The following is a 13580-nucleotide window of genomic DNA, read 5'->3' on the forward strand; positions in this document are numbered from 1 at the left end:
ACGGGGAAGGGAGGTCGCTAGTGGGGATGGTTGTTTGTTGCAGTGGAAGGCCGCCTACCCAATGAGGAGGCTGGTTTGAAGTTGAAAATGGAGTGGGGACAAAATGAGGAAAACAAAATTTAAATTTATAGATTTAAAAGTAAAAAAATATATAAACAAGACCCATTGGATCGAAGCAATCCAAGCAGCCACCTGTTTCTCCCACGATCACTTGTGATTGATTTCTTATTCTAATTTCTACAAAAAAAAATTATTATCGTAATTACATAAAAAATAAAAAAATATAATATAAACCGCGTAAATCAGAGGAACGATAGGCTGTGAAAGGATGTATCATAAATCCATTTTTTTATCGTTAGATTAGAATCTCTCCTCCTGTGGTGTCCCACAATCTTTCCAAATAAGCGACGCCCAGATGTTTTGTTTTGGTACGCCACTTCCACTGCTTTCAGTTGGTTTTCACCCGCTAGAATACTCTTCTCCTCCCCCCCTTTCCCCTTCCTCCCCGAAACAGAAAACAAAGAACCCAAATTCTGCAAATTTAGCGAACCCACCAATCTGAAACCATAAAATAGAGAATCTGATACCTCCATTGATGAATCCTTCACTCTCTCAGATCCTTTCATGTTCTCTCTCCAGTTCCCATTGTACTTCCTCCCTTCTTTTCTGTACTGTATTTAGTTCTGAATCTTTCTCTAAGGACAGCCAGAGACCGCACAACTAATTCGATTGATTGAGTCCAGACTCCAGAGTGAGAATGGCAGGTGCCGTTCGAGTTGGTCAATTGATCACAGGCGGCGGAAGATTGGGCTCTGTTGCCGCCGGAGTCGGAGCTGGAGGGCTTCGGAGCTTCTTCTCTTACCGGATCTTCGTCTCTGCTATGTTCACTCTTCTCTTCCTCGCTACTCTCTCTGTTCTCTTCACCATCAGCCCCTCCACCTCCAGTCAAGATTCAGTAAGTTTCATTAATAAATCTCTTCTTAAATCTGAAGTAGTTATTAATGACAATGACAAGGAACAGGTTCTACCGATCACGGGACCTCATGTGCAAGCCTACGTTCACAGGACATTTCTTGCACTGAAGTCCGATCCACTGAAGACCAGGGTCGACTTGATCTACAAGCAGGCCAACGATCACATTACCCTCGTCAATGCTTATGCTGCCTATGCTCGCAAGCTCAAGCTGGAGAACTCGAAGCAGCTCCGGGTTTCGATGATCTGACTCGGAATTTCTCTGACCTCATGTCACGCCCTTCTTACCTAGGCACCGATGGGGGAATCGATGAAGACGTGCTTCGCCAGTTCGAGAAGGAGGTGAAAGATAGGGTTAAACTCGCACGCCAACTCATTTCAGAGGCTAAGGAATCGTTTGATAATCTGCTCAAGATTCAGAAGCTTAAAGATACCATCTTTGCTGTCAATGAACAGCTCGCGAAGGCGAAGAAGCAGGGGGCTTTCTCCAGTCTCATTGCTGCCAAATCCATTCCTAAGAGTTTGCATTGTCTGGCCATGAGGCTTGTAGAGGAACGCATTACTCACCCTGATAAATATGTGGACAATGAGTCCAAGCCCGAATTCGAAGATCCCAGTCTCTACCACTACGCTATTTTTTCAGACAACGTGATTGCTGCCTCTGTTGTGGTGAATTCTGCTGCTAAGAATGCTGATGAACCATGGAAGCATGTGTTCCATGTCGTCACCGATAGAATGAATCTCGCAGCAATGCAGGTTTGGTTCAAGATGAGACCTGCCGAAGGTGGTGCCCATGTTGAGGTGAAGGCTGTGGAAGATTACAAGTTCTTGAATTCATCTTATGTTCCGGTCCTCAAGCAGCTTGAGTCAGCGAACTTGCTGAATTTCTACTTTGTGAATCGGGCAGAGAATTCGACCAAGGATGCAAATAATCTGAAATTCAGAAATCCCAAGTACTTGTCAATGTTGAATCACCTGAGGTTTTATCTACCTGAGATGTACCCGAAGTTACATCGGATTCTATTTCTTGATGATGATGTTGTGGTGCAGAAGGACTTGACAGGCTTATGGAAGATTGATATGGATGGGAAGGTCAATGGGGCTGTTGAGACCTGCTTTGGGTCCTTTCACCGCTACTCTCAATACATGAACTTCTCTCATCCTCTCATCAGGGAGAAGTTTAACCCTAAGGCTTGTGCCTGGGCCTATGGCATGAATTTCTTTGACCTTGATTCTTGGAAGCGGGAGAAGTGCACAGAGCAGTACCATTACTGGCAGAACTTGGTGAGAGACTCTGCTTTCTTCCATTTCAGTGACTTTATACTTCTGCTTCTTTTATACTAGTATTATTAGAAATAGTTGATTTGGTCTCTAATAGTGATTTTTTTTTTCTTCTTTCTGATAGAATGAGAACCGGACTTTGTGGAAATTGGGTACCCTTCCTCCAGGCCTGATCACATTCTACTCAACAACAAAGCCATTGGACAAATCATGGCATGTTCTTGGGCTTGGTTACAATCCAAGCATCAGCATGAATGAGATCAACAATGCTGCAGTTGTCCATTTCAATGGGAATATGAAGCCATGGCTTGACATTGCAATGAACCAGTTCCGGCACCTGTGGACCAAATATGTCGACTATGAGATGGAGTTTGTGCAAATCTGCAATTTTGGGCTCTAGATTAATAGTTTCTATCATGGGACAGCGACGAGGTATGCCAAAAGAGGTTCAGGTCATGGTCCTGTTTGGGGACTTGGCTTTTTGGTTGGTACCCCTTATTAGTTACAATTTTTGGAGTGACGCTCATTAATGTTTATTAGTTTGCCATGGATAAAATATAATACCGTTATCTTTTATTTTTATTGGAGTCACCAGTTATGATTTGTTTGTACCTTAACTATCATAGTTCTGTATGCACACAGCACAATAGAAGTCATTATCATGTAACTGATACCGTCTCTTATGATTTATTTAGGGAATGACAAATGACCATATGTAGTAAGTTTATCCATGGTACTTGCTACTTCCTTGTATTGATAAAAAAAACAAGAAGTTGAAATAAAAGAAAAGAAATTAAAAAAACTTTGTTTTAAATGCTTCTGTAATTCTTCTGTTGAGTTTGGACATCTATTTTCTTGACACACATTTTTCTGGGGAAAACATTCAAATATTTTATTATCTTTAATGAAGACAATAATTATCCAAAGTAACTGCTGGCTTTCTGCAGAAGAAAGACAAATATCATTTGAAAATCATAGAAGCCATAAATTACAGAATAATGACTTTGATGGGGGTTATGGTGAATTAGATCAGCCTTTTTTAGAAGGCTGGGATCCAAGTGGAATTGGTAACTTATGTTCAAAATTGCAAAACTGAAGTCCGTTTTGTAGATATTTGTCCTGCTGTACTTGCTTAACCAACCATATGGGTGAGTGAATTTTGTCTCATGCAGGGTGGACATCTTTGTTCTTGCCTGAGTAATCTTCCATGGCCTGCTTTAGATTTTTGAGAAGCCAACTTTCTGTTGGATATGATCTCAACGATCATTTGCCATCATTTTCATTTTACAATATATAAGCCCCCCATGCCCCAAAAAAAAGCCCCCATCAAGCTTAGACGATGGTCCTTGTGACTACCCAAAAAACCTCTTTCTGACTTGGATTTTTATAGTCGATATGTTGGTGAGATGGTGATTGACGGGAGAACATATTGGCAACTGTGGTCTGCTCAATGGAATTTCCTCACCTTTGCGATGAGCATTTTATGAGCTTTAGTTAGTTGTTATCAACACATGCCTGAGCTGACCTCATTGCAAGGGAGGGTGGAGGGGTGGGGGGGGGTGGGGGAAGTCTCGTAAGAAAAATAAGTGAGAAAATCTTGTCAATTTCTTGAAGGTAATGACTGTGTGAGGTGGCTTGGAGGGTGGGGTTGGAGATTCATAGGTCAAGTGAGAAGGTCACCAGTTTGTGGAAGTTGAGCACAAGGAGGAAATGGTTCTGGAACATTTTACCTGAAAATTCTTTTGTTATTTGTTTTTTCCTGCTCAATTTTGATTCAGCTTTTGGAATGAAAGATAGGAGAGAAAAAGATGGGGAGCCTGGTGATTGCATCCAAAGACATCTTTACCGTTTTAATGTACTTACTGTAATAAAAGATGGTGTCCATTTGATTTGTTTTTCGAGTACCTGTTTTAATATTACTTTTTGGTAAAATATAGTGTGTCTGTAATTTGATTTGGAAGTTCCTATTAATGAAGCAACCTCATGATAAGATAGAGTCAGTAAATAATCAATTTTGGTTTAAAAGATTTTTATTTTTATTTTTTATTTAATCTTAACTTTTGGTTTTGATTAGTGCTAGTTTTGGCATTTGGCACCATTTTCATTATCATGTTATGTGTTCACTTTAAAAACTTCTCACTGTTTTGTGAAGCATAAGTTTCTCTCAAATCTCATAATTTTCCTCACAAATCTCCTAAACTATGAAGCCTTTGTGAACTCAATAAATTTCACTGGCCAAGTAACTGAAGCTGATGCCAAAGGGGCCAGTCACCACCCTGTCTGAGTTGAGTTGTTTGGCCATTTCTAAAACATCAAGTTTGGGTTCCTGTATGATCATTGAGGTCACTATTGGTAGGTTGAGTATTGAAAATCACCTGAAAATTTTCTTTCTTACATGCAAGCTGGCATCTGAATTTTTTTTCTTTCTTTCTTTTGGGTAAATTGATCATGACATTTTTTCTTGCGTATGATATGATCTAGTGCATTTAACAGGGCAATCCTTTGAGACAATTCAATGATATTTAGAAGAACTTTAATGTTTGAACTTCTGGTCAACCCTTGAACTCTATGGTTGATGATACGTGGAATAAATTTTACCGGGTATTGGGACGTGGATTAATCGTTTCAGAGAAGTTTATCTTCAATGTTATGGTCCTCTTGCAGTCTGTAGAAACCTATTAAAGTTCTGCAGGTCACATCTCATTGAATGCCATCGGTCTCATCCATAACCTCGCTAATTCCATCTTTGGTCCCTGTTAGAGCATAGCGATAGCTATGTCCTTTTCTGTAGAGGAGGGAGAGAGAGAGGGGGGGGGGGGGTGGGAGTTGGCTTTTTGCAGTGGATTGTTGAATGTTGACTGTGCTTCATTTTATGATCCTGAACCAAAGGTTTTATTTTTTATTCGCATGCATAGTTCTATTCCTGGGAGAAGTTGGAATACAGAATATACAGAGACATGGTTTTAGGTATCAGGATTGGATCAGCTGTGAGCCTGTGACGGATACCAATTCCATTACCTTATCAATAGTAGCAGAACAGGGGAAGGCAAAATGGTTCAAAAAAACCGTGTTGGTATTTTGAGGAGCATAATAGTTCTGCCGTATTGGTATTGGTATTGGTATTGGTATTGGTATTGGTATTGGCATTGGCATTGATATTGGTATTGATATCGGTATCGATATCGGTATCAGCGGCGACCTATACTGGTGACAGCACCATGGGCTGAAACCCTGCAGAGACATTTAATGGTTATAAGCAGGTTGAACCAGTTGACCCACCTGCCTGATTTTCATCGATTTGAATGGTTTGCCACCCGCTCCGTTGTTTTACGTTAGCTCTCTAGCTCAAACATCACTCATAATTTTGATAGACATTGATCCAGCTCCCAAGCAATGTCTATGGAGGTCATGAATGGTGTGGGAAGAGTTCTGTCCGGACTCCAGAGTGTGGCTCCTTCATCAGCATGGGGCTAATGGTAATGTACCTGGAATTGGGGAAGCATCAATATGGTGGATATTATCTCCTTTCGTGGGAGTTGGACTGTCATTTTGCCTCCATCTCTATCTGGGCGCTGCCTTTACACTCTGCACATCTCTTTCCATTTTATCTTATCAAAGTGGGCCCATTAAATATCTTAAGGTTCGTAGATTTATTCCTTCGATGGTTAAGATGGCTCCTTACAGCCGTTAGATTATTCAACCAAGAATAGGATTCGATCTCTTGACCACTGCTCCTGATGGGCAAATAAGCTCAACTATTAAACGATAAGATTATTTTATTCCTTGGCTCCGACATGGCTCTGGTGGCGCCACCAATCTCCGCCCATCACCGCCACCATCAACCAGGGCTTTACAGACCTTTCAAGAACACTGTCACGGCTACTGACGACAATTCTTTGCGCTCCCTTTTCCTGCCAACAAGAGTTTCTCTTTCTTCTTTAGTTTCAATCGAAACCCATCAGAGCCGCTGCGACTCTCTTGCCATCACTCCACTCGATACTTCAGACCATCAATCTTCTTTCTCTGAAGAGATAAACAAGTTCTGCCAATCCGGAAATCTCTACGAGGCTTTGCTTCTTCTGCAGAGACACCCCAACGATGGCACCATTAGCTTCCAACAGCGAGTTGATGGCATTGGTGCTCTGTTACAGGCCTGCGGCCAAAGGAAGGACATCGAGGTTGGTCGGCGAGTCCACGAGATGGTGCAGGCTACGAGTCAATTCAGAAATCACTTCGTTCTCAATACCCGTCTCATTACAATGTACTCTATGTGTGGGTATCCGTTGGATTCTCGTGTCGTCTTCGATCAATCACGCAAGAGGAACTTGTTTCAGTGGAATGCGCTTATCAGTGGTTACACAAGGAATGAGCTCTGGGATGAGGCACTAGTTGTGTTCTTTGAATTACTCTCAGTTACCGTTCTTAGACCGGATAATTTCACCTTCCCATGCGTTCTCAAGGCTTGCGCTGGGCTTACTTGCTTGAGATTGGGGCAGTCAGTCCATGGCATGGCAGTGAAGATGGAGATTAGTTCGGATGTATTTGTGGGAAATGCTTTGATTGCCATGTATGGTAGGTGTAGAGTTCTAGAAGAGGCAGTTAAAGTGTTTAGGAGTATGCCTGTGAGAAGCTTGGTTTCTTGGAACACTAAGATTTCTGTGTTTTCGGAAAATGGGTTTGTAAGGCAGAATTTTGATTTGTTAAGGGAGATGATGGCGTGCGAGGAAGATTTGAGAATAGATGATGCAACACTTGTTACGATATTGCCGGTGTGTGCAGGGGAAGGAGATGTAGAAATGGGTAGGGTGGTTCATTGCTTGGCTGTGAGATTGGGTCTGAGTCGGGAAATTGCAGTGAACAATGCCTTGATTGATATGTATACCAAATGTGGATGTTTAGCTGATGCCTGTATCCTATTTGAAAAAAGCAAGCCAAGGAATGTTGTTTCTTGGAATGCCATGATTGGAGGATATTCTAGAGAAGGGGATGTGTTTGGAACTTTCAATCTTCTACGCCGAATGCATATGGAAGAGGAGGTAGGGGCAACTAGATTGAATGTCATCACAATCCTGAATGTGTTGCCAGCTTGTTTAGAGAAGTCAGAGTTCCGGAGCTTGAAGGAGCTTCATGCCTATACATTCAGAAATGGGTTTCACTTTGATGATTTGGTGGCCAGTGCTCTTCTTGCTGCTTATGCTAAATGTGGGTCGCTTAGCTCTGCAAATGATGTTTTTTACAACCTGCCCACTAAAACCGTTAGTTCTTGGAATGCAATCATTGGTGGGTATGCACAGAATGGAGATCCAAGTACGGCAATTGATTTATTCCTCAAAATGATGCACTCAGGTCTAGAGCCCGACCGGTTTACAATTGGTAGTATACTCTTAGCTTGTGCCAACATGAAATCCTTCAAGTATGGAAAAACAATTCATGGATTTATCCTGCACCATGGGTTGGAAATAGACTCATATATTGGAATTTCCCTAATTACACTTTACATTCGATGTGGAAGAACATCGTCTGCACGTTCTTTGTTTGACAGGATGGGGGAGAGAAATCGAATAGCATGGAATTCAATGATCAGTGGGTACTCACAAAATGGACACCCAGATGAAGCCCTTGATCTCTTTCGTCAGATGGTGCAGGAAGGAACCCATCCTTATGAGATTGCAATAACAAGCATTTTTGGGGCATGCACACAGTTATCAGCTTTGCGTCTTGGAAAAGAGATCCATTGTTTTGCTTTGAAAGAGGACCTCACTGCAGACCCTTATGTTGGAAGTTCAATTCTAGACATGTATGCAAAGAGTGGTTGCATTGGTCAATCTCGTAAGGTGTTCGACAGATTGAGGGAGAAAGACGTGGTATCATGGACTGTTCAAATCACAGGGTATGGAATAAATGGATGTGGAGAAGAGGCAATAAATCTATTTGAAAGGATGCAGAGAGAAGGTTTGAAGCCTGATGGGTACACATATGTTGGTATTTTAATGGCATGTAGCCATGCTGGGTTGGTTGAAATGGGTCTGAAATACTTTGTAGAGATGCAGAATGAGTATAGAATAGAGCCAAGATTAGAGCATTATGCATGTGCAGTGGACATGCTAGGTAGAGCTGGACGCTTAGATGAAGCCGTCAGACTGATAGAGAGAATGAACGAGGAACCAGATGCTGGAATTTGGGCCGCTTTGCTCAGTGCTTGTAGAATTCATGGTGATGTGCCTCTGGGGATGAAAGTTGCTGATAAGTTGCTAGAGCTAGAACCTGACAAACCAGAAAACCACATCTTACTTTCAAATTTGTTTGCTGGATCAGGAAGGTGGGATGATGTGAGAAGGATTAGAGGGAGGATGAAGGACATGGGCCTGCGGAAGGATGTAGGCTGTAGTTGGATTGAAGTCAAAGGGAAAATTTACAGCTTTGTGGTAGGTGATGATGCACATCCTGCGTCAGAAGAGATATGCAAAATGTGGAGAACATTAGAAGAGAAGATAGTTGGACTTGGATATGTACCTGATACAAATTCAGTGCTGCATGCATTGACTGAACATGAAAAGGCAGAGGTATTACGTGGGCATAGTGAGAAGCTGGCGATTTCTTTTGGGCTGTTGAATACTCCCAAAGGTGTGACCGTGAGAATCTGTAAGAACCTCCGAATTTGTGTGGATTGCCACAATGCAGCCAAGTTGGTGTCTAAAGTGGTGGAGAGGGATATTGTTGTGAGAGATAACAAAAGGTTCCACCATTTCAGGGATGGGTTCTGTTCCTGTGGGGACTACTGGTAGGTGATGGAAGGGTGAAGATGCTTCTCATCTTTGGTGGTGGGTAGTTAAAATGTTCTAAATGTAACAAATATATGACACTGCGTTCTTTGAGAGACTTCATGAATGGTATAACTTTCTTGCAGTGCTTGTAGGCTGGTCAAATTGCGTTGCTAAATTCTTCTATCATACATCTATAGTTGGGTTGTTGTTGTATACTTCACTTATTATGAAAAATACTTATTTAAATGAGAGGGACTCTGTTTTATGATATGCAAGACATGGTCTTTAAAGGATTAGATAAATGGTGGTAATGATCAGGTTGCAAATTCAGGGAAATGCAGATAAGTAATCAGTAGGGACATGGATGCATTTCAGATTTTGGTTATGCAGTTTCAAGAGAATATCAAAGAATCTCAATTTTTTTGTCTGCAGTAGATTTTTTTTTTTTTTTGGGGGGGGGGGTGGGGGGGAATATTCTTCAGCATTGTGAGTGAGTCTCGGTATTGGGGAGAGAATCATTCTGGGCTCTTATTCATACAATGTTCTCTCTGTAATTGCATATCCGTGGAGCTAGTATTATTAAGGGAGAAAAGTTGAGGAACTCGTCATCTAATCTTATGTAGGATATCTCGGATTGTCCAGGCCAATGAGAGAGAGAGGGGGGGGGGGGGGGAGCTTTGCTGCATTTCCATGTTCATCATCAAGAAGAGAAGGCACCAAGGTGTTGGTTTCCAAAGATGGGGCAATGAACATTTGGGAAGCCAGGGTAGTTTATTTTGAAGTCTTTCTCTTGCTGCTATATGTTGGTGCCATTGGTTAGAAAGAAATTCTACAATCATTGAAGAACACCAGGTTACATTCTTTCGGCTCATTGAAACAGAGTTAAGGAGATGGTCTTCCAATGGGTAATCATCCACCTGGAGTTCAGGGATGTCCATTAGAATCAGACTGAGCTAGATTGCTAGATTGGCAATACTTCTCTTTGTTGCCGTTCAGGTAGAGGCAATGAACTCATCGTTATGTATAGCTAATGTAATCTCAGTTTGTGTTGTCAGTTCTATGCAACTCTGCTACCTTCTCCATTGCTGATTTGTTTCTTCCCTTGCAGTCTATAAAATTTCTTCAATTTCTCATAGTAGTGGGGAAGAAAGGATTTAACCAAAAAAAAAGAAAAAACTCTCACCACACACACAAAAACTGACCATGCAATAAGAAGGAATTTTTTAGAACATGTAATACATGCCATTCAATATAGAATTTGTGCAAGAATAAACCAGTTAGAAAAGACAAGTTGCAAATGTGGGAACCATGATCATGAGAAGGTAAATTACTCTTAGTTTTCCTCTGATGGCTTTCTCATCTCTTTTCCCCATTATCAGTTTGCAAAGTCAAGTACTCAATTCTTTAAGACACTTATGTGAGGAAGAGCTGATGAAAGAACAGGAATGATGTGAGGAGGCAACCAAGAGCCCAACCATGACTATGTCCCGATTTAGAAGCACCATGAGCTAGTACATGTATAGCCTTTTAGTCTTTTACTCCACTTGACTGTTAATGAGAAAAAGAATTTTATTGGAGGGTTGAGAAAAAACACCTAAAAGTCTTACATTTCTCTTAGTAAAGTCGTCAATCTGGGCCGAACAAGTAATATTTTATTTATTTATTTATTTATTTTCTTCCCATGGATGATTCACCATGCATCAAGAACACTAACAATGTTCTTGTTAAGCAAAAGCCAAATTTTAATTGATGCACTTGCTCTACCATCCATCGTTAGTCTGCCAGCCCTACATGATTTTGTGTCTACCATGATCTTCAGAATCTCTATCAAACTTCTTCACTGCTCTGCACGGCCACAAAACCACATCTCAACAAGAGGCACAGAACTTGAAACTGTCATCTAAACCACAAGTTCTGTCTTCATAACTGTAAACACTATAACATGGGCTCATTCAATCAATTCTGAGTCCACTTGGGAGTACTGAAATATATTCAGTGTACTCCCCCTCTCAATGTGCCCCATGGTGCCCCTCAGTGCATAGGAGAAATGTTTGCTCCCATACCCAACTTGGGTGATAACTTGGAGATGATGGGTGTGGCACTAACTCCAGTTTGCTTCTCCTTCCAAACTCTCTGATCAATTGTCCTGGGAATCTGTCTCTGCTTCTGTTGTCTCTCTGTGAAATCATTCTGCATTGCCTACCTTTTCTGTTTACAACCATCTTCTTCCACTATCTCTTACCAAGCAAACTCATTGTAGAACTCATTTTTGCCTTGCCAACACTTCTGAAATTTGTATATGCCATCAATGAACTGCAGTCTCTTGTACATTTCACCTTTTCAATCCAGACTCTGCTCACTGTTACTTGTGATCTCTACTTGGGTTTTTCCTTCCAAGTACTGCACACAGATGTCTGAGACGCTATCAATTGCCTCTATATCCAACATATGTTACATACTAGGAACCATACTTCTACAAATCTAGCAATATGCCCATGCCTATGACATCTCAAGCACTTCACAGGGTGCTGACCTCTATTGCCTTGTATCTGCAGTCTGTGTACTGAACTGCCATAGTGTGTGCCTCATCTGAGTGGTAGTAGGGGAATCATTTGACTATGTCTGTCATGGATAACTCTTTAACAAATTCTCCATAACTACCAACTTGCCATAATGCAGTCTACCTCTCTTCGTAGCCTGATTTTCCAATCTACTCATCTATCTTTGTGTTTGTGAATCTCTTCTTGGTCTTTTGTGAGTGACATGGGTGAAGCCATCTCTGTCCATTCCCCTCCATGGCCATGCATTTTGTGTTTGTCTTGCATGCTTAATCTGACAAGGTTAGACATGTTTTCATTTCTTACATGACTCAATTGTGCCTCTGTGTCTTTGTACAACCTGTGGTACCAAATATCTCATCTCATCGCATGATGTCAATCTAGCTCGTTACATTTTTCTTCTTCTCCTCTGAGTCCTTTCGTGCTTTTCATCTTTTACAAGACTGTCAATTTTACCTTTGCCTTTACATTGTACCAACTGAGCTCTAAGAAATGTAATTTCGTCTTCTAGTTCGCTGCTTCTCTTAATACTTAAACTGAGCTTTGCTTCATGATCTTCAATGTAATTTTTCAATTTTCACTTCTAAGCTTGTGAGCTCTTCTCTTTGGAACTCTGCCACCTTTGATTTTAGTGCCTCCATCTCTTTCTCATATTCACCAAAATCACTAAGAACAATGTTGGATAACCTAGAGGGGGTGAATAGCTTATCCCTAGTGGATTTAAACTTTTTTCACCTTTTAAGCCTCAAATATGTGATTGTAAATAAAATGTGGAATATAAAACATAATCACATAGGTACATAGAGAAATTTATAATGGTTCGACTCAACAAAGTCTATTCCACTCCCCTCATAATTCCCTTCAGAGCTATCCGTTAGTTCTTTCTTTTCAGTATAGTAGGTGGTGAGGAATTACCTTTACAAACTCTTTTAAAGATAAGTGGATCCATATAATCTCTTTACAAGATGAGAGGATCTTTTAGAATCTCTTTCAATGATGAGAGGGTCTTACAAGCATAAGTCCGATCTAGCACTTGTACAAATAATAAGCCCACTCCTAGAGTTCAACCAACTCTTGGGGTAAACAACCTTGTGTGGTGCATGTAATGATATGGAATGATAAGAATGTATGCACCTTCATGTAGAATGCTAAGATAGTGTAGAAGATTTGTAGAGAGACTTGAGTTCTTCTTGACAAGAGTGTTTATATTGTAGAACTTGAACTCAAGAAATAACTTGTAGAGAGAATTGAGTTCCTCTTCACTTTATTGCTTCAATAAATGCACTTGGATGAGTAGTATTGAGTGCTTTTTCTTTACACATAGTGGGGTGTTTATAGGAGTGAATTGGGTTCTATTTGGGGGAAACAATATCTAATGGTCATATTTTGGCTCTTCTGGTTTACTAGACAATTTGGCCATCGACCATTGGAGGGTTTTCGTGACTGTCTGATCATGATCAGATTGACCAATAGGGGTCTGATTGATTGGATTTTTTCTGGTTTGAACTGGATTGGTTCGGACAGAATAGGTCCTATTCAGATAGACTATACAAAAGCAGTCATAAATTTCTCGTCTGACCTTGGATTGATCCGATTCTAGTTGTGTTGGTTTTGTAACTCGAAAACCTACAACTTCGGAGAAGAACAATTCTTTAGATAATATCACATGAAATGATTAAAATGACCTTGAATATGAACTTTACAGAAACCACAACAATTGTTATGACTTATCATAACCAATACATTCCCAAAATTATTTGTGTTTTATATGAATGGTCATTGGGCATCACTTATGGTCATTCTAAGTTAATGATAATGTGATTATGCAAATGCATGCAGTGATATGTGTGCGTTATTGCAACAAGCTAAACAATGCAAGAAGTCTTCAACTTGGTTTCTTATACGAGGCCTTTAGTGTCCTCTTGTTGTCTTGCACTCTTTATTCCAAGTCTTGAAGTCTTGATACTTTGAGGTCTGATATCTTGAGATCTTGATTTCTTTTTTT

General features: G+C 40.7%; 2 protein-coding genes across 2 annotated transcripts; both read left to right on the forward strand.

The window, feature by feature from the left end:
- Positions 1–448: 448 nt before the first annotated feature.
- Positions 449–2982, forward strand: LOC122078179 (probable galacturonosyltransferase 9). Its single transcript, XM_042644061.1, is given in 4 exon segments — positions 449–955; positions 1022–1205; positions 1208–2256; positions 2378–2982. Coding segments are annotated over 4 exon segments (1707 nt in total). The 5' UTR covers positions 449–757; the 3' UTR covers positions 2654–2982.
- Positions 2983–5119: 2137 nt separating this feature from the next.
- LOC122078729 (pentatricopeptide repeat-containing protein At1g18485) lies at positions 5120–9292 on the forward strand. Its single transcript, XM_042644828.1, has one exon. It carries the CDS (start codon positions 6048–6050, stop codon positions 9036–9038), a length of 2991 nt encoding a protein of 996 aa, XP_042500762.1. The 5' UTR covers positions 5120–6047; the 3' UTR covers positions 9039–9292.
- Positions 9293–13580: the final 4288 nt, after the last annotated feature.

The sequence above is a fragment of the Macadamia integrifolia genome, chromosome 5 (assembly GCF_013358625.1).
Source record: "Macadamia integrifolia cultivar HAES 741 chromosome 5, SCU_Mint_v3, whole genome shotgun sequence".
In the NCBI taxonomy this organism is placed as follows: Eukaryota; Viridiplantae; Streptophyta; class Magnoliopsida; order Proteales; family Proteaceae; genus Macadamia; species Macadamia integrifolia.